Genomic DNA, 25,665 nt, shown 5'->3' on the forward strand with positions numbered 1-25,665 from the left:
GTGATTTTAGAGCTTCTCTTCCTCATTTGGAAAATGGATATGTTTTGAGGATTGAAATATTCCTAATTTCAGGGGCATTTCATTGGTGTCATGTGACAGGAGGCTTCCATGGCCAAAAGAACTCTGGATGGTGCAAGGCTACACTCGGATAAATGGATTTCTTTACGGTAGGATTTCTCAGTCTTTAATATACTGCTGTGCCTTGTGGTCTCGAGGAAGGGATGTAATCCAAATTGTCTTACCTTAACTCATCAGGAAGACCTTTGCCATACCCGACACCTTCCAGGGAGCATCTAATAGGCTTGTGTGCTGCTGAAGTCATCTTGAGAAACCCTGGCCCGTCACAGAGCGGGCAGTTAAATGTTAGCCTGGATTCTGTTGATCACCATGGCCTCCCTGCCTGACCTGAAACCAAGTTAGGAATTTCTCAGAAATATGTTAGGAATTCCCAATGACTCTGGTACTCAAGATCAATATGGTCTTGCTTATTTAAATTTGGAAGGTACAATTCACTTCAGGGATACCTCCAAATCTTGACACGCATCTTTTAAAGAATGACACTCTCTCAAGCCTTTAGATTGGGGGAAACATGGGTTTCCAAGGTGTGATCTCTCCTTTCGACTGGTGGTGGCCCCCACGTTGTGCTGAAGCATACGGTGGCTGCCTTGTGGGGATAGAGCAGTGTGTTGAGAAGGATGCTGAAGGTGTGTCTGGGCTGTGTGAGCGAGGGTGCTGTGATGGATTAGTGATGTCATCCATTGGACAGCATTTTCTGCCTTTATTTTAGGCCATAGTTAGTTATATGTTGCTTTACTTTTTGAAGACAGTGAGAGAATGAATTATATAAACCCTCTCAAGTGCAGTGTGTTCAAAACTAACTCAGCATCATCTTCTCCTCTAACTTGGGTCTGTGCTGGTACCCTCCGTCTCAGATAGTGGCAGTGGCCTCCACCAACGCACGCGTGACTCCTGCCTGGTCTTCATGTCCTATAACCAATCAGTCACCAAGTCTGGGCACTTGTACCTTCTAAATGTCTCAAATTGTTCCCCTTCCCGTCGAGTGACGCTCCTCAGTTCTACAAATGCCTTTAACTCTGACCCCAGCCACTACAGCCCCTCCCACCCGGCCTCCAGCCTGCAGCCCTGCTCGCTTCAGTCCCTCCCTCTGTCTATCTGTCTGCCTATTCAGGTGGGTCTCCTTCTCACATCCTGGAATGACTTCTTCAGAGTGAAACTAACCTCCTGAATTTGGCATTGGAGGCCTCCCATATCTGGGTCCTGCTGATCTCTGGTCTCATTTCTTGGTGCTCTCTGAGGCTCCTGCAGAACCAATGTGCTGACCTGCCTGATCCACACTGTTTCTAGCTTCCGCGCCTCTGCTTGTGCTGTGCCATCTGCCTGAAATGTTTTCTCCACCCTGTTCACACTGCTCTCCACCTACCCAGGTAACCCCTGCGCATCCTTGAAACTCCCCTCAGCCACCCCCCTCCAGAAAATCCTTGCTGACCCTCCCTCCCCCACGCTTGGGCAGGTGCCCTAACCAAGGATAGTGGGGGTATGTCTTATTTCATTTCTATTCTTTGTACCTATTAACATTCCTGCCTCACCTTAAGCACTCAATAAATATGTGAAGGAATTAAATATCTATAATGAATAAAACTAAGCTAAGAGCAGTCCATGGAATCAAGAATATAACTCATACTCGGGGAAGAAACTTCCTTTGCGGATTAAGAATGATTGCCACGCCTGGCTGGTGGGGTGGCCGGCGGGGTGGGGCGGGCCGCCCGTGAGAGCAGCCCTGAGCAGGTTCCAGGAGCCTTCGCTGTCGCTGAAGCGCCACGGACGCTGGAGTGGGTCTGCTTCCCGGGGAAAGAAGGGCACTCTGGGAAGTGCTTAGCCGGGTTAGAGTCATTTTCCACTTTTGTGTGGCCATTCTGAGCGTTTGCCCGTATCTGTACGTCCGGTCTGACTTTTTAAGAAGGCCTACAGTCTGGCCTGTTTTCCCCGTGGATTACTATAGAAAGAACGCCTTCTTACTGCCGATTAGATCACACTTCCCATAACCCTGGTGACCCTAAGGTGAATTACAGAGCGGATTATTACTTCTTTTCAACTGAAGCTTCTTTATGACTACAGACGAGGAACTGAGTGTACTGTGCGCAGGATTCTGCGGGCTCGGCGTCGAAGCCTGTTGAGTGGCGTCAGGAGGGCAGCCTCCGAGACTCCCCGAGTGCCTGCATTGCGTCGTCCTCCTTGCGCACACCCCCTGACAGCGTGCCGCGTCCGGGAGGCCTCGCTGAGAACACGGGTGTGGTCCCCTCCCTCTCTCCTGGATGGTGAGACCTTCAGCAACTAGTCAGCTGAAGGCTCGACATACACCCGAAAGTCAGACAGACCACCCCCTCGATGGTAACCAGCGACAGAGCGTTTCCCAAGTCCGTGGGAGACCGTCAGCAGGACAGGAGTGGATGAAGGGCGACTGCGATCGAGGGCGAGATGATGCGAAGTACAGAAAGCATGTCCCGCCGAGGCGGCACCTTCAGTGCTCCTATCCCACGGCCCCAGTCACAGTGCTGTGTCTAACAGTGGGGTCCTAGGGATAAAAACCAGTTGAAAAGCTGTAACTAGCCGGCCAGGTGGCGCAGCAGTTAAGTGCGCACGTTCTGCTTCGGCGGCCCTGGGGTTCGCCGGTTTGGATCCTGGGTATGGACGTGGCACCGCTTGTCAAGCCATGCTGTGGCAGGCGTCCCACCTATAAAGTAGAGGAAAATGGGTACGAATGTTAGCTCAGGGCCAGTCTTCCTCAGCAAAAAGAGGAGGATTGGCAGCAGATGTTAGCTCAGAGCTAATCCTCCTCCTCAAAAAAAAAAGACAGCCAGGCAGTCTCTCTAGGCTCTGCCTCCCACTCTTTGTCCCATAGGCCAGTAGCACAGGGAGGCCGCCAGGAGGCTGAATGGGGCCTGGGGCCCTCACACGGATTCTTCCCCACTTGCTTTTCTCTTCCTGTCTCCCTAGGTGAGGCCTGGGGCTCAGGTTGGAGCCTAGCCCCCTACCTGGTACCCTGAGCTCAGGGCAGATGGCTCGGGTACCCCCTCCTGGGAGCCGCCTCTCCCTGGGCCAGCCGCTCTTGCTTGGGGTCAGTCAGTTACTCAGGGGTTTGAATGCAGGTCGTGCTGGTGACCAGGGTCGCACGCCTGGTGACCTGGAGAACTCTGCTGCTGGCCGTTCTCAACCCTGAGCAGACTCCAGGTAATCATTCTGTGAGAAGGCTTCTCTGGCCCCAGGAGGGCAACCCTAATGTTAATTCTGTAGTTGAAAGTGATTTTCTCAGAGTGAGAGCAAACTAGTTTTAGAATCGAGGTTTTCTGCCTTTCCTCCCCGTACCCACCTGAATCAGATACGGAACTTCTGCCGCTTAAAGATGGGTCAGGCGCCGAGATGAAACACTCAAAATTGTGATTTCTTCCTGTGAAAGGAAATGACTAAAATTTCTAAAAATTACAATTACAGACAAGTCATTCTTAAAGAAAAATATAGATGTGTATATATTTTCAAATGAGTCTATCAGTATAGAATATTTAAAAATCGTGAGCTTTGATTCTGTCTGAAACTAAATGAATTTTACCCTAATGGGGTGGAGGTAGTTACTCAAGCAAAGTAACTAAAACCTGAGGAAAAGTAAGAAAAGAAGGGAAATATGTGCCTGTGTCTGACGGTTGGCTCAAGAGGCGTTCATGGAGTGACTGCTGGAGATCTGGGGATGGCCCGCCGTCCTAGGCGACGCGAGCCCGAGTTGAACCACGGCCACACAAGGACAGCTGTGGGGGTGCAGTGTGGGGAGTGCCCTGGGGGAGCCCGGAGCAGAGGTGGGGGTCTGGGGCAGGAGAGAGGTGCAGGCGGGAGCACGGCTGTGGACTGGCGTCAGGGAAGGCCTCGCTGCTGGCGCCGCGTGAGGAGGGATCTGGAGAAAGGCTGGGCATACCTCACAGGCTCTCTGGGGCCGGAGAGTCCCAGGCAGGGCGGAGAGCGCAGAGGCCGAGGGCTGCGTGAGGCCCGGGAAGCTGGCTCCCTTGGCGCTGGAGGCAGATGGGAGAGGCCTCTGCAGACTCAGAGCAGCACTTTGGCTTCTGCTCAGAGCAGGGTGGAGGCAATGAGAGGGTTTTGAGCAGACCTGAGAAGCGCTGTAATCAGACGATCTTTTGTGAGAATCACCCTGGCTGTTCTGTGGAGGCTGGGAGGACAGAGCAGTGCGGGTCGCAGAGCTTTGCAGTGACCCCACTGAGAGACCGTGCTGGGTCAGAGCAGAAGGGTAGCAGTGGAGGAGCTGAGAAGTGGGCAGGCCCTGGGCGCATTTGAAGGTTCAGCCAAAGAGGATTTGCTGGCAGGTTGTGGGATGTGAGGAGCCAGGAAGAGTCAAGGCTGACCCCCAGATCTTAGGCCTGGTCCACCAGAAGGGTGGAGCTGCCGTATAGGGAAATGGGGAAGACGTGGGTGGGAGATCCAGGGATCGGGAGAGGCCAGCAGCTGGTTTTAGGCATGATGAATTTAAGATGCCTGTTAAACATGCAAGTGTAAATGGTAGGCAGGCAGGCAGATGAAGGAGTCTGGAGTCCGGGCTAGAGAGAGAAGTTTTGGAGTCACCAGCCAAGAGCCGGGATGACATTTCCGAGAGGGTGAGTTCAGAGAGAAGAGAAACTGGAGGACTGCGCCTTGCACGTTCCAGTGCTGCGCGGGCCAACAGAGCTTGCTGCGTGATGGGGATGTTCTCTGTCTGCACCGTCCAGTATGATTGCCACTAGACAGATGTGGCTGTTGAGCACTGAAAACATGACAAGTGCAACTGACAAACTGAATTTTTTCTTATATTTAATTGAAATTTAAATAGCCACATGTAGCTAGTGGTTACCCTATTGGACATCACAGCTCCAGTGGGTAAACAGTGGGAGAGAGGAGGAGGGCTCAGCAGAGGACGGACTTTTAATGCAGGGAAAGCACAGGAGAGAACGTTGTCCTGGAAGCCGACTGTGTTGAACGTTGCTCGTGGATCTAACATGAGGAAGACTGGGAATGGCTCTTGGGGTTTAGGAAGGTTGGCTGTTTCAATGGCATGGTGAGGACACACCCTACTGGAGGGTGTGCAAACGAGAATAAATGGGAGAGAGAAAGTGTGGACAGTAAATCTCGACAGCTCTTTCAGGGACTGTTGTGGTTGTGTAGAGAGTGTGGGAGTGGACGGGCTGAGAAACACGGAGAGTGGGCAGCGCCAGCACCAGGGCACAGGTAGGGCAAGTGGTCATGATTTACAGTGAGAGCAGTTAGCGTGTGTGTGTGTTTGCTGCAGCCACATACGTCAGCCTGGGAACAGGCACAGCGTGGCAAAGAGCTGAATTCATCTGCAGTTGGGATATAACCAAGCACGCGTGAAGTGAGAGGACCAAGTGAGATGGAGTGCGGGAGTTGGTGGTTGTGAGGATGGGCCGTGGAATCTAAGATGCAGAGCGAGGAGGACATATGGGGGTGAGGGCTGGTGGAAAGGTGGACAGCACGTGGGATGCAGGGTCTAGTGCAGTTGAAGAATTATTGACATCAGGGCACTGGAGAAAGTTAGCCGGAATGACAAGGTGAGGTGATTGGAGAACAGGAGGCTTGAAGATGAAACTTTGGAAGGCGGAAAGTTGGTGGCGATGGCGAGGTCAGGACGTGACTATGGGAGGGCATGTAACTGAGATAGAATGGAAGAAGAATGAAGTCAAGAAATTCACAGGCCAAGATATTGCAGGAATCATCCAGCAGACATGGAAATTCCCAGGCTTTATAACAGAATTCACCATGGAAAGTGACTCTGGAAGGCATGAAGCATAGTAACCTGGGGCAGGAATGGGTGACTGCAAACAGCAGGGCTAACTCGGGGGGCTCACTAGGGGTGGTGTCAGGAGACTGATGGTAGGAGAGTCAGAGCAGAGTGTTAGGGAGGAGGAAAAGTTGTCTGGGAACGAAAGAGTAGCAAGGAAGACCCCTACCCATCCAACAGGCCCTTTGGCAAGAAGGAGGTAGGAGAGAAAACAGCCATCACTTGAAAGAGCTATGGGGGAGACAGTGCCTACACATTCCTGTTGGAGCAGGACGGGGAAGGGAATGTTCCAAGAAGAGGGCCCACTGGAAAGGCGGTGGAGGACTGGGGGAGGAGGAGGAGATGGGGCCTGCGAGGTGTTGTTCAGAGCCCTGTAGGAAGGCACGCAGGTCGATGACGGATGACGTGGGAGTTGCAGGAGCATCAATAGGAGCAAAAAGCCTCTGGAGGTAAGGCTAGATGGTTTCCAAGACAGACAGTGGAGGGGAAGCTGCTAGTGTCGGAGAGAGGGGAGGAGTTCTCGCCCAGAGCACACGGATCTCTGGGGTCTGTGGGCTGATAGCAGTAGGGGGTAGGTGGTCTTAAGTGGAGGATGTAGACCAAGAAAGAAATCTCATCTAGAATTACAGAATGCCTCCAGGTGTCCTGTAGTGTCTGCATCTCTTAACCTGTGCTTTCTAAGCCTGAAGCCACTAAGCTTAAACTCATCACTGACCTCAGTTAGGTTCTGCTTCTATACTGTGGCATTAGTCCTATGCTGGAGCAAGAAAGAATGGGACAGTGTCAGGGCCAGCTTGGGGCCAGCGGCAGGTGTACGGTAGGTGCTTGGTAAAGGTCATTGCCCTCCTCTCCTCCTCAGCAACCTCTGAAATTTCGTTTCCTGTCATACTGAAGGAAGTTATGTCTTTCCATTGGTGTTTGCATGCCAAAAGTCAAAGATACTTTCTTCTTTCAAAACTGAAACTAATTCTCAAACTAAATGCCTGTATGTCTGGTTCCTCTCTCTTCCCCCATCTACCACCCAGGACCGGCTTCATCGATCTGTATCTTCTGCTGTCACTCAGGGCCCCAGGCTTTGAGGGGCCAAGCTCTTGGCTTACTGCTCTGCTGTTGCCATCCTGACATTCTTAGTTTTTGAACAAAGGGTCCCCATTTTCATTTCCTGCAAGGCCTTGCAAAGCGTGTAGCTGGCCCTGTGCCTATTCCAACCCCTAAAAAAACAAATTATGAGTAGAACATGACCACGGCGGGGTCAGGTCATTTGATTGATCATCCCATCCACGTGTCAACATTTCAGCAATGAAGGGTATTTGAAAATAATGAAAAACACTTAACTGTATCATTTGTAAATAAAAACAATTGAGTGACTCTAAAACTTTATGAACTCCCAATTTCTCAGTCTTTTTTTTTTCAACAAGAAGAACTAGCATCACTTTCAGGAGGGTTCTTCATTTATTGTCATTTCAACTTATGTATTAATAAGTTGAAAATCTGAAAGTTATTCTTAACTCCAAGTGAAGCATGACCGAATTGTTGTCATTCATGGAAACAGAGCATTGAGTCCTTCTGTAGGAGCATTTCGCACCTGGATGTAGGAGCACTCTCACTGTCTTTACAGGAGGCATTGGTTTCCTTAGTGCGCACGTGTAAGAACAGTAGCCTTGGGCTGAGGAAAGAGAGGGAGATGACACTAGCAGGGCAGGGCTTCATTCCAGACGGACCTGTCATTTGGGGATGGTCAACGTTCAGTGAGTCTGGGAAGGTAGGGGCCTGCACAGCTGTGCCCTCACACCCAGATTGCGGTGCCTGGCGCTAGAGGAAGGGTCTGCTGGCCTTCTGGATTCAGCAGCCCCAGACCTGTACTCCTCCCACTGGGTCCGGCTTCAGGATTAGTTTTTCACCAGCACAGGGCAAGCAAGTACCTGCAGTACTGAAACGTCAGTACTTCTGCTGTGGAAATCACATCGGTCATGGTGCTGTAGGAGGGAATAGCAAATGGTTCTGCAGACAGAAGCATGTGGATAAGACACTCAAGCCACATCCAGCAATTCTCAAACGTTAGAATGCTTTCTGGAAAGCCACAGCCTGAATTTTATGTTATTGCTTGTTTTTAGCTGTTGTTTTTGTTTTCCTCTAAGAAAGCAAACATGCTCATTTTTTCTTTTTTTGCCTTTTTCCCTCAGCCTGCATGTCCATGGTAGGCAGACAAATGCAGAAGTACCGATCCTTCCCAAACCCGGTTCCCCTTCCTGCTGGTCATTTTCCATCCTTTCTTTTGATTAGAAAACTAGTTGGGGCACTTTATCATTCCTTAAATATAAGAATTCTCACCATTATCTGACCGTCTATCACCATCCTTTTTTGGGGTACACAAGTTGAGAGTATCAGATTATCTGCGTTTTTTGCCAGGCTATCTCCTGGAACCAGAAATCCACCACACAAGGTGGCAAACTGAGAAGGGAAAAAACACGAGGCTGTTTTTTTTTTCCTTACTAATTTTGAACTGGATTGGGGCAGTGGTCTGCTGGATGCAGGTTAGTGTTAACCTTAAACGGGCAGCTGTAGATGGCCATTTTGTCCTCAGGCCCAGCTGGCAGTCAGCCCTGCCCTGAGGCAGACCTGCAAGCCGAGGGTGCCTCTTGAGCCAGCCGAAACCACAGTTCACGGCGAGGAGGGAGACGCAGCCCAAAGGCCTCCCCGGGCTCAGCTCACAAGCTGGCAGCCAGCCACTTAGCTGTCCAGGCGACGCTTTACCCTGTCTAGAGACGAGGACATGGCCTCTAGACCAGCTCTGCTGCAGCCGTGAGTGGAACTCATACAGCCAGCTGCAGGCACGCCCCTACCCTGCATCCCAAGGTCCTGATGTGAGAGAACGCCAAGAATTTCATTCATTCATTCATTCATTCATTCAAATATTTGAACACCGACCATGAGCCTGGCAATGTGCTGGATGCAGAATGTACAGTGGTAGATGTGAGGCACACAGCCCCTGCTCTCTCCGGGAGCACGCAGTCTAGTGGAGCAGATTGACATTACAAGTCCCACGACCTAATAGTTACAAATTGTGGTAAATGCTAAGAAAGAAAACACAGTACGTTAAGCGAATTTGAGGCAAGACCTTATTTAGATTGGGAGCTAAGGAAAGTCCTCCAACTTTAAGCAAGAGAAGTTACTCGAATGGAGGGGGAAGGGTGTCCGGGATGAGACATAGCTCGTGCGAAGGCCCTGAGGCAGGGACGAGCTTGGCTTTTCCAGGGAACTGAAAGGCAGCCAGTGTGCCCAGAGCTAAGTCGACAAGATTGTGAGAGGTGCAAAGGAAATCTGGAGGGTGAATCAGAGCCCGCAGCAGCCTTAGGGATTTCGGATTTTATCCTAAATGTTGTGGGAAACCCCTGAAGAGTTTTAAGTCAAGATGTGACATAATCTGATTTATGTTTTTAGAACATGTTTACCCTCTAATTCACAAAGCGTAAGGCTGCATGCACTTCATTTTTTTATAACAATTTGGGAACTAAATCAAGCAACTATTGAAACTATCAAATCAGGGCAGCCGTGAGTGAATGGTGCTAAATTTCTTTTAAAATGTTTCATAACCTTACACCATCTAAAATTAGGATTAAAGGTCCAATCGCCTCAGTTGTAGTGACAGCTCTGCTGGAGAAACCACTTTTGTCCTTTGGAAAATGAATTTGATTTTAAAAACCTCAAAACAAAACACAAGTAGCTTCAACCATCAGTGTGAGTTCCCACTGCAAAGGCGCCGTGTGCCTCGCCAGTGGCCTCACACCCCAGTTACCCAGGAGTCAGGCAGGGAGGGGAGGAGGCATGGTGTCTGTGCATAATGGACCGTGTTTATTTTCCTAGTTTTGTGCTTTAGGTTAGCTTTGATTGAATGTCAGGAATGAAAACAAGCCAACACTTCTGTCCCTTCGGGTCCTCTCAGCTGAGGGAGAGGAGGGGTGGGAGTGAGGCAGACAGCTGTCCACAAGGCCCTGGACCTGGACCTGGACAGGACTGCTGATTTCTGTCTTGGCTTTCTTAGGAAGGGGTGGGAAAGCCCAAGCATGGAGAAGTGAACGCTTTGTCAGCCCAGCTTACGTGTCCGAAAGAGGCTCTCTTTGCTGCTTACAAAGGAAAACGGGGTCAAGTCTGGGAGTCTCAGGAAAGTGGGGTTGGTGTGCAGGTGAACTTCACTGCTGTGAGGAATCCACGACTGATTTGAACCCTTCCCGCCGAGAACGAGCTCACCCGTTGTCCATTGTTTGGAGCAGCATGGTTTCTTAACCAGCACCTTTTTATTCTGAAAGAATTTATTACTAGAAGATGAGAAACTTTCTTAATTCAACAGCTTTAAGAGAAAGCAAGTTAATGAAATCATTGAATGATATTCTGGCATTATTATACTACTGAAAACTTTTTAGACCAGTGTTTGTTCTCCTGCCGTTTAGCAGCTAACATCATTTGAACGCCTCTTCTGAGGGCGAGGATGGGAAAGACCGTAAAGCCATTCCGTGTTGCTGCCCACTGTCCCTGACGTGCTGGTTGGAGAACACACCTGAGGAAGCCCGTGAATACTAAAGCCCATACATCGAATGGCATTTCAACACTCCTCTTGTATTCAGGGGGGGAAAGAGACCCAAGGACCACTAAAAAATTTTCATATTTCCTTAGAGATCATGTTAATAGAGTTTAATCATAAATTATTATGCCTCTGTCCTGCGTTCAGCAATGAGCTAGGGAAATACATCAGTGGATGAACAGATAGTTTTCAGAAAAGATATGCTACATAAATTGTTTCCCTTTTTTATCATTATTTTGCTTTGCTCTGTGAAATAATCTTTTGAAAATAGTAGCTCTTTCGTAATAAACTAAAATTTCATAATAAACTAATGAGCTAGTGGTGTTAGTTTTTGAAATATTTTTTCCGCAGTCACTGTAAAAAGAAATCAGTGTGTTGCCCTTCGTTGCATTTATATAAGACCTTGAATTGAAATCTGATAGTCTTTTGCTCATATGCATGCCAATATATAATGTGATATTTATTTTGTTTAGTTTTGTTGTTGTCGTTGCTGATTTGGAAACATCATCATATGAAATAAACTTGATTTTAAAAGACAGTCATCTGGCAGCCTCAAGGGGGCAGGGCGATGAGAGTTTATGTGTTAACCCATTTTATAGAGTAGGGAAGACAGGCTTTCACATGGGAGGTAGCCAGAGAGAATTCACCAGTAACAGGCCAAGTGGAGCCAGAGCCCCAGAGATGGCTGAGGTTGTAGCCTCGGCGGTATTAGCACTAGTGTGACCTTTATACACTTTTATTACTGTAAATGAAGACTGTATTTATAATTGGTATCAAAATATCATTAAAATGTCAATAAGACAGTGGATCCTACTTTTAACATTATCTTTGTTTTCTAATCCTATTCAGTTTGAAATGGTTGAAAAACAGTTGTCCACTAGAGGTCACCTCTCTTCAAGGTGAGGGTCCGTCCCTTTCGCTGGTGCTCGGTTAACTGGGCTTTAAATCAGCCCCCACCACCTGGGAGGAAACAGCCTTTGCTCTCCCTGGGGAGTCTGCGTGTTGCTTTAGCTCAGTGCACTGAGATCCTGAGGACCTGGAGGGTGAAGGGATGCACCCCGTCCACAGACACACACGCATGCACACACTTGGTGCTAGTCCTGACGTGGCCCCTCTTGACAAACCAACTTATTTTATTTGGAAAGTCTTGTGTTAGCTCTGGAAGGTTCATATTACCTTTCGCTTTTTCTGCCACTGCTTTCTCTGACTCCAAAAGGCTGGAAAACAGAGACTAAAAGAAATGGTCCTTAAGACAGTGACATAAATTTGGGATGAAACCACGTAGATGTCACCCAAATTTATCTGTGAGTCAGTTACTATTTTTCTACAGTGTGTTAATTTCTGTCGGCATTGGCCAGAAGATACTATAGGGAGAGGACCAGGACTGTGCCAGTAAACAAGCACTTTGGGGGATCCTGCTGAAATATAAACCATCTCGTTATTGCAGAGGGAGGGGAGGCTGCCGCTGGAGCACCGCCTGCTGCACGATGAAACCGTGTCGGTGGAAAGCCCGGGTCCAGGCCGTGTTCTTAGAGGTTCGTTGCACCCGTTACGTGAGCTGCTAAACACCTCGTCCTCCGCCTCCCAAAACTCAAATTGGAAATTGGAGAGTTCTGAGATGTGAAGATAATTCAGAACACAGCTACAAATGGGCTTGTCTGGGAGATTTTGGGCTTTTGGAGGAAAGTTGTCCTATAAAGCTGTGGTAAGAAGAGTATAACATTTCAGCCTAAATTGTAGTGATTTATTTGCTCATATCTATGCAAAATATTTCCCTCCACCCCCTTTTTTGATCAGCATATTGTCCTGCCAGGTTAAGTAGTCTTTTATAGTCCTCACAACTGAACTTGTAAATGTGTCCTGGACCACGAAGGTGGTCGCTTTGTACTGGTCTTGCTGAAATTCATGCCTGTGCCTGTTCAAGCAGAAAGATGATCCGAGTTGCCAGGGGCTGGCGCAGTTACTGCCAGCTTTGGGCGCACATATGCTTGGCACTTTCTCTCCTCCAGCCGACTTAGGGGGATGGTGCAGCGACAGGCAAGAAGGGCCGGTTCTAGGCTGACAACCTAGTGTAAGTCTGGGTACCCTGTCTTTTCTTGTTTATAATAAGAAATGTGAGCAATGGCCATATGTTGTTAGTAAATCAATTTTGAAATAAATTTCTTATTGCTTTGCTTTCAAGCTTCTGGATATGTTTAATGAAAAATATCCAGAGATTGCAGCATAAGCTCTTTTTTTTTCCCCAAGGAGGATTAGCCCTGAGCTAACATCTGCCAGTCCTCCTCTTTTTTTCTGAGGAATACTGGCCCTGAGCTAACATCGGTGCCCGTCTTTCTCTACTTTATACGTGGGACGCCTGCCACAGCATGACTTGCCATATGGTGCCATGTCCGCACCTGGGACCCGAACCGGCGAACCCTGGGCCACCAAAGCAGAATGTGTGTGCGCACTTAACTGCTGCGCCACCGGGCTGGCCTCAGCATAAGCTCTTAAAAAACGCTATTGCCCTTTCCAACTACTAATCTGTGTGAAACAGGATTCTCCAGGCAGCACAATCAAAACAAATAACTGTAAAAATACAGGTGAAACAAGACTATAACTGACATCAACCCTATTTTTAAATGTTTGTGTATAACAAAACCGCCTCATGTTCTCATTGAAGGATATAATAGGTAAACATTATAAATTTGAACTAAAAATTTTATATTTGATTGAAAACACTGTCGATTGTTTTGCATATTAGTTTTCATTTTAAAAGCAGGTTCTAATACTTAAAAAAAGAAAAAGTGACAACTGTTAATTCACATTAATAGTTTGTTCAGGAAACTATTTTTTAATATCTGAAATAATAAACACAAGTGTAACTGGGGTCAAAATCGTCAAAACTTCTCAGTAATTTACATAGTTTGTAAGACTCTCAGGTAAGTATCTTATTTATAATTACAAGGATAAAAAAGTATACACTATCTCATTTTTATCCTTCTCTCACTCCCCATTTCTGGGCCTCAGAGTGGGTGGAAAGAAGCTGTGGGAACATCCTGCTGGTGAGCATCCTCTGCCGCTCGGGAAGTGCCCCTGGTGCAGGCTGGCCTCCAGGTGCACAGCCGGCACTCTCCCCCAGAGAGCACAGACCAACTGAAGATCCTCAAATCAAGTTCATTGAATCAACTTAAAACACATGTCAAGAAGCAAGAGGAAGAGAAGGAATGAGCTCATAGACTTAGGACACGGGTGGGGCTGCACTGCCTGAAACTTAGGTTATGCGATATCTTTATGTGCAGCCTTTGTGCCACAAGTGCCCTCCCTGTCGCTGATATGGTCACGAAGCAGAGTGGAGGTTTGAGAAAGGAGGCCCAGTTAGACAGGAAGGTCTAATGACTTGCAACTTGCTTTATCAGAGACACAGTGGCAAGTCCCTCTGGCTTCCTCTGCGGCTTGCCCCCTGGCCTGGTGAGCAGCTATGGGTTTATTTGCATTTCTTGAGCAGAGGACACATAGGGCGAGAATGGGCGTCAACAATAGGCAGTCAGTGTACAATGTAACGAATGTTGAGGGCCTCAGGTTATTTAGTGTGTCATGAATATTAGGTGCTTCCTTAGTCTTTCCATTTCTTTCTATACTCCACACCCGTGCTTGATTCAGGTCTGACATCTAGGTTACTAACTTGTTTATTGATACTTAGCGCATCTCTTGAATTCTGCCTTTCTTACTCATTGTCTAAATCTAATACATCTTAAACATCTCACATATGTATGACAAGCTACTACATATTCATTATCTGTACTTAACACATAAGTTTCATCCATCCCATTTGTTTTTCTTGTTCTTCCGTAGCATCAGTTGAATATTCTGAATACAGCAACACTCCCTACAAAATCCCTTGGAAAAGCTTTCCCCCATACTGGCCCAGCCTCTCTGAGCCCACTCTAGCCTGCCTCCTTCTCCTTGGGGTCACCTGCTGCTCCTTCAAGGATCCAGTCGAGGATACGCACCTCCTGGTGCTCCTGCGTCTTTCGCCTCCTTGCTCGGCAGTGCGTTGTGACTTCCTCTCCACACCTTCAGTGCCGAGTCGATGAACACCCATCTTGTGCTCCTCATCTGACTCTTCCAGGACCTGGTCCTTCAGGGATTGTCCACCGCCGTCGTCAGTCTCTCCCTTCTCGCTGGCTCCTTCCCTGGTGACCGCAGACACGTTTGGGTCTCCCCTATCTTAAACAGCCACAACCACAGCCTCTCTGATTGTTTTGCAGTCAAGCTACCACCCTAATGCTCAAATTCATCCACCAACTTCCTTACAAACTGCTGTCTACTCAGTCCCTCAACTTCTTAACCTCTTATAACCTGGCTTCCACCCCTAACACACTGCTCCTGAAATCATTCTCTCGAGGGAGACTGACGAATTCCCAACAGTCAAAACTAATGACTTTTGGTTGTAGCTCTCTTTCAGCCTGTTAGTCCTCTCTGCTTCCTTGCAGTGTTTGCAGCTGCTGAGCTCCGTCAGCCTCCCCCTCTCCGTGACCCCTCGCTACCTCGGTTTTCAATTTCCTCTCACCTTGTGGACCACATGCCCTTTGCCTCCTCTTGCCTTCTAAATGCAGGCTGTCACTAAGACGATTGTATTAGTTTTCTATTGCTATGATAAAAAATCACCCCAAACGCAGTGACGTAAGTCAATACAAACTTATTATCTTACAATTCTGGATGTCAGAAGTCCAAAACGAGTCTCCCTGGCTGAAATCAAGGTGTCGGCAAGGCTTCATTCCTTCTGGAGGCTGTAGGGGAAAATCCACTTCTTGTCTTTTCTAGCTCCTAGAGGTGCCCGCATTTCTTGTCTTGTGATCCCTTCCTCTGTCTCAAAGCCAGCAACACCCGGCTGAGTCTCCCTCGCTCCGCCATCTCTCTGGTTCTTCCTCTCTGCTGCCTCCGTTTACCTTATAAGGACCCTGGTGATTACATTGGGCCCACCTGGCGAAGCCAGGCTACTCACCCCGCCTCAAGGTCATCTGATTAGCAACCTTAATTCACCTTTCTGGGGTGAGGATTAGGATGTAGGTATTTTGGGGAGTCATCATTGTGCTTACCACAGGGATGTCTGTTTCTCATCAGCTCTTGCCCTACAGCTTCTCCCTTAATCTAGCCTATTTCTACAGCTTCAGCTGTCCTCTCCCTGCCGAAGGCCCCAAAGTCCACCCATCGGGCTGACTTCTCTTTTGAGCCCCAGGTGCCTCCTGCACCTTCAACTCCAAACTTCATGGTGAAAATTAAAAGCCCTCATCACTGCAACCCCATTCCTCAGAGTCGGCTCCTCCTACTGGGTCCCTGTTTCTGTTCACAGCACCATTTTCACTCCCACCGTGGTCTCAGAACCTCACGATGCCCTGTCTTGTTCACCTCCCATGTCGATCACTGGCTCGATGCCTTGAGTTCATTTTTTACATCGTTTCATGAAACGCATCCCTCTGTCTTTTCCTTTCCTTTCCCACCATCACCTCCATCCTTTGGGGCTCTATTCCCTGGACTGTTGTTATCGCCTTTAATTAGGAGAGGGGAAAAAAATCCATTTCTTTCCTCAGCACTTAAAAACTATTTTACATGTTATTCTTGTTTCGTCTTGTCATCAACCCAGTGGACAAAGAATTAACATCCTTAGTTTATAGATGAGGAAACTGAGGCTAAGAGAAATGAGGTAACTTTCTGAAGGTCATAACCATTTATTTGGAAATATTTATTGTGAGCCTATTATATGCCAGGTACTATTTCAGATGCTGGGGATAACAGCACTGGATACACCAACCAAGACCGGAGTTCTAAGGAAACTTACATTAATCTAGAAATAGAACAGACATTCAAGAAGTGAACGACCACATGAACGAGATCCTCAAGCCTGGAGTTCTCGCTCCTGAATTCCTAGAGTGCAAACAACAGCAGCCCTTTGGAGGCACTTAATTCACTGGTCCTCACGTTCGGTCCGTCTGTATCCTGCCTGACTCCTCTCTCCCAGCTCCCGGAAGGCACAAGCGCGTCTGCACGTGGCACGTAGTAGGAGTTGGCTGCCACTGCAAGGGTGTGAGGCTCAAGGGGGCGTGTGGGGAAAGTGCTCCGTCCGCTGTGAAGACCTTGGCGCAGGCTTGTTGCCGCAGGTGGGGCCCGCTGTGCTCTTCTTCGGGCGGGTTATTCAAGGACCTGGTTTCCCCTGCCGTGAACAGGATTCATTTTCCTCACAGTTCCTTTCCTTCCGTTAAGAATTCCTATTCTTCCTATGAAGAAGCACAACTTAACGCTATGTAAAATGTCTACCTGCTTTTCCCAAATTCCTAAGGAAAAGCTTAAGAGGTATTGCTGAGGACGATGACTTCCCTGCTCATCCTGCCCAACCCCAATAACTTTTTTTCCTAACGTTTCATCATGAACATTTCAAACTGAAAAGTGTTTAGGTAAAACCCATTTATGCACCATCCGGACTCTACAATTAATGCTTTACTCAACTTGTCTGTCACAGCTCTCCTTTGACCCATCCCTCTATCCATCCATCCATACATCTCAATTATTTGATGCATTTCAAAGCTGCAGACATCATTTACCCTCTCCCTAAATCTTTCAGCCTGCATAGTATTAACTAGAGTTCACAATTTAACCAGATCTTTTTTATTCTTTTGAGGTAAATTTCCATATAATGAAATGCATAAATTTTAAATATTATTCAATGAGTTTTGACAAATGTATACAGTTGCATAAGCCAAACCCTTATCAAGTCATACAGCTTGTACCAGAAAGTTGCCTGTGCCCGTTGCACGTCAGTCTCTGAGCCAGTCATTCACTTTTGACGCTGTGCTGGGATGGCCTGCGGATGTGACTTTCTACCACTGTATCTACTGTCCAGAAACCCCCTCATTCTGTTGCTATTAATTGCCACAATTGAAAACAAGTACTTTTATGGACTCAAAGACACAATAGATTGCTTGGTGGCAGAAATAGGAATAATAGCTTAATGAGGAAACACTCTAATTTTTCTTCCTTTAAAACATACCTTGGATCAGATTTAGGTAGAACCACAGTGGCAGCCTTGCTCTGACTTTGTGAGCGATTTTGCTTTCCAAGCTGGTCTACACTGGCTCAGTCAAAGGAGGTTTCTTTCTCCAAGTCTAATGAGCCCTCATTGAGCACTGTTTTACTGGGCACACTTCCAAGTCCTGCTTCTAGAGAATCATGGAGCTTCCCTTTTCTTTTTGTTTTGCAGCATTTATGTTCTTGGGCACGTCGTAACTTTCTTAGGCCTCAGTTTCCATATCTGGAAAATAACAGTGTCTCTTTTGAGGTCCCATCTAAATCTGAAACCCAGTACTTTTTATGGGAAGGGAAGTTGTGAAGACCTGTGAAGAAAAAATAATCTCTGTGCTACATAAACCATACTTAAACAGTTCGTCAATATTTTTTAGTCCAAAAATAGCAAATGTTATTGTAGTTTGGCAAGTTATTCTAGCTTAAATGTTCTTGGAGCAGCTGGTTTCTGTTTAAAGTTTTTTGTACTGGCAAATCATAATTTAAATTGTAACACAAAGTCCTCTCCAATGAATGACTATAGAGGGAAACTTGCTTAATAAATTCCTGTTTTTAATCTTGTTTATCCCACTTGAGGCGGTTTTTGACAGGGTTTGGGACACAATTGTCAGAAGTCTGTTCTCCCCAGAGCCACCTCTGAGTCAGGTCCACTATTTATGGAACAGCAACTGTGAGGGCTGGGATCACGTTTAGGCTTTTTTTTAACAACACATGATAAATGTCTTTAGGAGCTTATGTAATATATCCCAGAGCCTGCAGTTTTTAGAAGAGAACAGAGTCCAGGAAGCAGCTTTTGGGCCTTGTCCAGCTTGAAGGCACATTCCTCAGTCTTAAGGTCATAGACTGTCGAAGGACTGACTTGAGAGAAGTTCTGACGGCCTTTGAAGTTAAAGCGTCTGTCTTACAAAGTAGGGGCTGTGCCGTCTGCAGCAGGCACACGACTTCCGTTTGATTTTGTTTGCTTTCTTGCCAGAGGAGCTTTACTTTGGCCCGCTTTTCCTTGCACATACTTAGGATTCCAGAACCTTCATCCAGGTGATTGGATAGCAAGTCCCTCCACACAGAAGTCTCTGTCTCCGACCTGTACAGATTACTCAGTGGGGCCGGATGGGGTTTGGGGTGGAGATGTGTTGCATTTTGTTGGAGGGCTTGCACTCTTTTTTCTTCACCCTATATTTAAGAAGACTCGCGATCTAGCTGAGGCTTCTGCTTCATTCATCAAGCTTTCATTGTGCCACCTGCCAATGAGCAGGCCTGAAAAGTCGTGCTCATATTGCGGGGCCTCTACTTTCTGCCCCATTCCAGGGAGAAGGGCCGTGAGCTCCTGCAGGTGCATCTCCAGAGTGCTGTTCTCTGGAGCCCCGTGAACCCGGGCCAAAACGCGAGCCCGTGAGATCAGAAGTCAGGCCTTCCCTGCCGCTCTTGTTCCCTGACTAGGAGGGCTGAGGCCACGCATGGGAGTGTCACTGGGGTGGCACTGACGTAGCAAACTTCTCTCCTGTTTGAATCTCTAATAGCGAAAATTGAGTATTTATAAAAACAGGTTTTTCTCTTTTCAAGTAACAGACACATTGTTATACAATTAAAAACATATCACCAGCTATTCCTAACACGAACTCCCAGCATTCCTTGAGCGAGAGCTTGCTGTGAAAACTTGTCAAACATGTTGACTTCATTCCTCGGGCAAAACGTACCTATTTTTCTCTATCAGCAGTATAATGAAGACTGGGCGGTTATTAGCAAGAGTTTTTGAGAAGATAGATTGAATAGCTTAAAAATAATATCCCTATTGAATTTTTTTAAAAGTTTGATGGCTTAAATTCAGTCAAGATTTTACTGAATACCATTTATGTGCTCAGGACCATTTATTAAGAAATAGCAAAATGAATTACCTGTGGCAACTGAGGAGTATAGATAAGGAAATTTTACTTTATTGTGTTTATTTTTTTAATTTTGTCATTTAAATTAGATTAAAGAATTTATAGACCTGGTTTTTCCTTTTTATTTACCCTAAAATCCTAGAGTGGCCCAGAAGCATTTCAGAAATGGGCTTTTTCCCCCCAGAAACATGCAGGGTCCAACTTAGGTTCCTTTGATTACTGTCTGCAAGTCCAGAATTCTTTCTGTTACTGTCTGTTAGGTAGAACGATCTGTTTCTCGGATCATATGTGCTATACTGGGGGTGTCTATATAGTCAAGCCACAACATTGGGTAATTATATATATTACATATATATAAGGACTTATATATATAAGGATTTATATATAAGGCTTATATAAAGCCTTTCGAAAAGACTTGCAGTTTAGTTTCATGAAATGAAATGAATGAATTATACTGACTTTAATAATTTAATAAGCTTTCTCACTAAAAAAGGTATACGAATAATTATTTCATCTTATTTCTATTTGACTTAAAAAGCAGCTAAGAGCCAAAAATAAGTGGGGAATCAAAAGAATTACAAAATATTTTTTGAAGAATGAAGACCCTCCTTTTACTTGTAAAGTTGACAAACACTTCAAAAACTCAACGCAGAAAACATCTGAATACTGATATTCAGAATGGATGCTCTTCCCTCTCGCATGTCCCAGGCTCCGCACGGATCCCTCAGGCCCCGTTTTGGCAGGCACCGTGCAGGAGCATCTGTGGGCAGGGAGGATGCCGCGGGAGGCTAGCAATGCCCCGCTGCAACGTGGGTTCGTGTCTGTCTCTCTCCGTCTCCCTCGCTGGCCCTTTTCCCCTTTAATGAGGAGTAGAATGTTTCCACATCAGTTCACTGCCTTCATAAAGCACCAGAAGGTCACACCAGCCCCAGCCTGATCCTTTTCTTTGTGCCTGTAACATAATTGGCTGATTGTGCCGGCGACGAGCGCGCCCCCGCCCCGCCGGGCCTGGCTCCATGTTGGGAGGCTCGCGGCCGGCTCCGAGGAGGGCGGCGGGCCCGCTTCCCGGCACAGGCGGCGCCACTGCGCAGGTTGGTCGGCGGAGCAGCATCCATTTTCGTCGGCGGGGAGCCCCGGCCTTCCCAGGGCGTTCTCTCCGCCGGTGGGTGCTCCGCGCCCCGCCGCAGCCCCGGTGAGCAGTCCCGCTTGGGGTCTGCGCCCTGGGATGCACTGAGATGGTCCATCAGGAGAACTGCTCTTACCAGGTGAGACCTGCAGCCTCGTGCGAGGCCGGCAGCCTTGGGGGAGGGGCCTTCGCCTTCCAAAGCAGCAGGTTGCCTCTGGATTTTCAAGGGATTTTGCCCTCCTCCACCCCGGGCCTCCATCGCATACAGTAGCTGAATTTTAATTAGGTTTTCTGGGGCGTAATGGGGCAGAAAAACTGCTTCCTTGGCCTTTAAAGCGTATGTGAAGTCCACTGAGGTGATCTGTGCTGTGCGCGCACGTTCTGTATGTCGCTGCAAATACGAGGAGCTGCTTTCAACTGTAATTGAATTTAAGGGGCTTCGGAGAGGGAAAATCTGGTCGGGATTTCACAGCGAGAACGTTGGAAATATGATTTCTGCTTAGCGCGTACGATGTGAGTTGCTTCACATCCAGTTTTTGGGATTTTCTGTAAGGAGATTATGTAACTAGGAATAATTGATCTGAGAAATTTTCAGAGATCAGCCAGCATGCACTTCACGTTTAAAGTTGCGCTTGTTTGCCTTTCTGAACTTACTTTTACTCATATGTTGTCTTAAATAAGAATTAAGGTACCAACATGCATAAAATACAACAAATAGAAAAAATTTTAGTACTATATATTCGTCCTTGTGCTAATTTGCCGACTGGAGTTTTGAATTAAACAGATGATTTCAAAAGACCAGTTCTAGAGTGTTCATCCGCCTTGCTACCATGTCGGCTGTCGAGGTGGCATTGAAAGTGTCCTTATTGTGAACAGACAGCGAGAATGTTCTCAGAGAAACTGCCCTTTGTGGCAGCCAGCGTGGCTAGTCCCAGTCCTGGATAGTTAATGTCGGGGTGTCACTCAACTGATGGAGTTTAGAGGCTCTGAGACCAATTCTCCAGCTTAACAGCAAGCTGCCTGAGACGAGCAGGTGTTCTCATAAGCTCAGATTGCACAGGGGTAAATGTTAAATGTACTATTTTGCCTGCACACAAGTCTCAAGGCAGTGGTTTCTCAGTTAAGTAAAATGTGCCTATATCATATATTTATGCACTTTTTTCTCTGTTTAATAATTGGAATTTTGTATTGTAGACTTGTTTTGTAGTATTTTCATTTTAGAGTACATTTAGGTCCACAGATCCTAAATATCGAGGTTTACGCTTCACAGGAATTCTTCCCATGAGAAAAGGGTCAAGATGCTGAGGAAACAACCAGAACTTCACTTCCACATAGTACAGAGTCTGGGAGTGGAGAGTGGCAGCCATCCACGGAGACCTGACCAGCTTAGGGCACCGCTCCAGGGGCTGCGTTACTGTCATAATTAAGATGATGTTTCTTCTCTCTTTTCAGAGAAACCATGTAATTTAATTTTTGAAAGGCATGCTAGTATAAGATTACTCCCTGTATCTTTTCATTAAGTTGAACATAAAAATCACTGTTTTTATAGGTCAAAAATTGGCCAAGTATCAGCAGTTTCATCTAGAGAGGAGGCATATTGTTGGCCTACTGCTTCTTCCAAGGGAAGACAAATGGATTTCATTTGATGTGAACTACGATATACCACACCACCATTGTGTGTAACAGTTTTGAACTTGTCTTGCTTATTTTCATAGTAACATGAAGAGCCTTAGGCCTGGAGTGGTAGTCGGTCGGTCCTGCTTTTCCATGGGGTTTTGTAGCACAGCTGCCTTCAGGTGTATGTTCTTTTCAAACGCTTCCTCTTTATTCACAACTCAGCAAAAACAAAAGCATTAACCTTGAAGCCAAGCCTCAATTCTGCTTAGAAACCTCAGCTTTAGAGCCCACGTCGCACCACGGGCGCTTGGTCTCAGAAAGGGCGGCTTCTCTGAGTTGCGCGGCTTGATGTCGCCACTGTTGCTGGTAGGACCCACGGTCTGATGTTCTCTGAGACCTCCCCTTTGTCACACGAGGCCTTAGCTATTTACCTAGTTTTAAGGAGGATAATGTAGCGGTTAAAGCAAATTCCTCGGTTAGCATTTTTAATGAGTTGGTAGAATTTATTTGTAGGACTCATTCCTTTCCTCCCATAAGTGTATATCAAGGTTTCTTAATGGAGAGCCCACGACTGAGGCTTCAGGGTCCTTCCCCCCCAAAGTTAAGGTACGTTTTGGTGCCTTTGTCTGGATGTATATTATTGTTACTATTGTTATCATAATCGTCATCATTATAGCAGTGCTGGCCTCCTCACGGGTCTCTGGCTGCTGCCTGTGCCCCCTTCTGCAGTCTGTTTTCAACACAGTTTCCAGAATGATCTTTTGAAACCTAAGTCAGAGCGTGTCACCCATCCCACAATTCTCATCAGAGGAAAAGCCTGCGTCCTCCCGGGGCTCACCGGGCCCTGCATCGACTTGCCTCTGATGCCTGGTGGCCTCCTCTCCCCCATTCTCCCTCCCCTCAGGCTGGCCTGGCCCTGCCCTTGCTGTCCCTTCTCCCTGGCACGTGCTTCCCCCAGAAATCCCTGTGAAGGGTTGCCAGATTTAGCAAATAATCTGCAGTATTTGGACATGCTTATACCAAAACATTATTCACTGTTTATCTGAAGCTCTGATTCAGCTGGGCACCTGTGTTCTGTCTGTTGGTTACCCCCATGGCTTCCTCCCTCACTTTCTTCAGGTCTTTGGTCTGGTGTCACCTTCTTAGGGAGGCCTTCTCTTGACTTACTGTGCCAACTTCCACGTCTGCAATTCTATCCCAAAGTTTCTATTGCACTTCTCTAATTTATTTTTATACTTGGCATTCATCACCATCTATGAGAGGACATATTTTTACTTGTTTGTTTATCTTCTGCCTCCCTCACTCCACGTGAGCTCCCTGAGGGCGGGGATCTTTGTTTGTATCCGTATGCTTTCCCAGTGCCTAGAACAAGCCCTCAAGAAATATGGATGGATATGCCTCCTCTGTGTAAAACTGGCTGAGAGAAAAGGAATCTTAGACACACTCCGGCATCGTGGTTTCCTGTATTTTGATAGCTGCTGTGGTGGCTTTCATTCTTACCCTCCGAACCATTAACCTGCACTGTTCTCGTGGTCTTTGGGTCAGATTGTCGCTAGTTCCTTGTTACTTTTCTCATCTGTGAAATGGGATTTTTCCTCGTTAACATGTGGGCATGAGACTTGGCAGGCCCCTGGCAGAGCCACCTCACTGGCACCGGGTCAGCTCCCATGCCGACACAGGCGGGCTCGGTGGAGCTGGGGAGCAGCGCGGGGCCCAGGCGTCGCCGCCCTCCCATGTTGGTTGCTCGTGTGCAGAAGTGTGATTGTTTCCTGCTTTTCCAGAGAGGACTTTGAGAAAGAGAGTTTCGCCACCACTGAGAGCTTGAAAACCTGTTTGAGGTGTTGGGATGCTCTGTGCTTTGGACAGCGTGTCCGAGGAGGGCGGGTCTGAGCGGAGTCGTCAGGCGGAGCGTCTGCAGTGGTTTAGTTTTAACGGTCCCCGTGTCGTCGTCCTCTTGGCACTCCTCTCCCGCTGCGGCTGACGTTGTTCCGAGGCACGCGTGTCGTTCTCGGTAGTAGCCAGGAGAGAGCCGTCGCCCTCCATTTTCCAGTCTTGGGAGGAAGCCAGTCTCTTCAGGAACGAACTTTGCCCACAGCTTCAGGCTGGCAGCCTTCAAGAGGCCAAATTCTTCTAAATGGTTTCTGATAGAAAGCTTTGAAATATTGTTAACTTGAAAGCACAGTTTAGGTCAAAAGGTCCATTTTGCTTAAAAGCTCCCAAACATTTTTTCCTGTTTCCCTGCAGTTGGCTTTGGGGATTAGTGTGTATGGAAAGACAGTGACATGCTTTCACCTCCTTTCCGTCGCCAGATTCCCGTATGCCCACCTCAGGTATAGACCACACCCTCACGTGCTTACCTGCTGTGGGAGTGGAGACTTGAAAGGAAAAAGGCGAAATGGTACGTGAATGCCCCTCATCTGTTTCCTCCCTCGACAGCTTAAGGAGGGTCCTCTTCAACACACAGCTGGCCTTGAGGAAGCACGGTACACGTCTTTACTGCTTCCCCTTTGGCCCCAGGATAAATTCCGGACCCTCTGCTTGGCGTTCAAGGCCTAACCATGATCTGAACCCTGGGCAGAAACACTCGTCCCTCCAAACCCCCCCACTCCTGCCCACTGCCATCAGTGCTCCCTCTGCAGTGGGGCCTCAGCGTGGTCTGGGTCCCACTCACGCACTGTTGACTTCTACTTGTTGCAGGCTGGTACAGCTTTCAAGGCCCAAATGCCCCCTCCTGCAGGAAACTTGCCCCTCAGCATCCTGCGTTTCTACTTCTGTTAGAGCCCGTTTACAGCTAGGGTCATGTGGGTCTGTCTCCCCATTAGACAACAGCCTTCTGGAAGACAGAGATCTTGGCTTCGTTTCCTGCCCTACGCACAGAGTGTGTGTTCAATAAATGTTTGTTGGATTGAATTGCATTTTCTGCAGTTGGTGCCGTTCTGAGTCTGTAGGATCAGAATTTCCCATCGTAACGCCAGAGAGCTGCTCAGATCCGTGTGGGGCTGCAGGGAGTGCTGAAGCGGACCCCAGGACTCCTTGTACCTGGCGGCGAGCCGCTTGGCCAGTTGCCAGCATTTCAGACACCCCACGTGCCAAAATGGGGGACATAGTGTAGGAATAAATGAGTGAGGCTGACCCCCAGCCTTCCCAGAGACAGTGCGTTGAGAACATACTCTGTACCCACTTCCTCCCCAGAGACTTTCCCCAAGGTGAACCTCATGGTCTGTTCCCAAGCACTTTTTCAAAATACCTGTGGTCCATTGAGGCAAGTACTCATCTCTCAGCCGCCTTTCTTAATATATTGAATTTTGCAAAGTTTTAATAAACCTTTTTACCATATAGAGGGATAATTTTACTGCCTCCTGAAATGCCAGATTTTTCTTGGGTAAAATGTGTCAGCCTAATTGAAGTGTCATACCCAGCACATAAAAGATGCCCTATATTGGTCCCCAATGACAAAACTAGGGAGTATATAAATTGAAGTAATACTTCAAGATATTTTAAAAATTCTTGCTGGAGAAAGTAGTAAACAGCCTTCATGCCCAGATTCTAGTGG

General features: G+C 47.4%; 1 protein-coding gene across 16 annotated transcripts in view; it reads left to right on the plus strand.

Moving 5' to 3' along the window:
* SCHIP1 (schwannomin interacting protein 1) overlaps positions 1–25,665 on the plus strand; it is a 149,304-nt gene that overhangs the window by 75,940 nt on the left and 47,699 nt on the right. For 4 of the 16 annotated variants that reach the window (XM_070509748.1, XM_070509746.1, XM_070509753.1 and 1 more), the window contains exon 2: positions 11,878–11,965. The exons of 3 other annotated variants lie outside the window; for them this stretch is intronic. In XM_070509748.1, coding sequence (XP_070365849.1) covers positions 11,918–11,965 — 48 coding nt within the window. In that variant the 5' untranslated portion in view covers positions 11,878–11,917. Of the gene's footprint in view, positions 1–72; positions 168–11,270; positions 11,330–11,467; positions 11,735–11,877; positions 11,966–20,205; positions 20,635–24,426; positions 24,511–25,665 lie in introns of those variants that run through there. 9 more of the 16 variants (XM_070509743.1, XM_070509744.1, XM_070509742.1 and 6 more) reach the window with 6 other exon arrangements.

This window comes from Equus asinus, chromosome 5, assembly GCF_041296235.1.
Source record: "Equus asinus isolate D_3611 breed Donkey chromosome 5, EquAss-T2T_v2, whole genome shotgun sequence".
In the NCBI taxonomy this organism is placed as follows: Eukaryota; Metazoa; Chordata; class Mammalia; order Perissodactyla; family Equidae; genus Equus; species Equus asinus.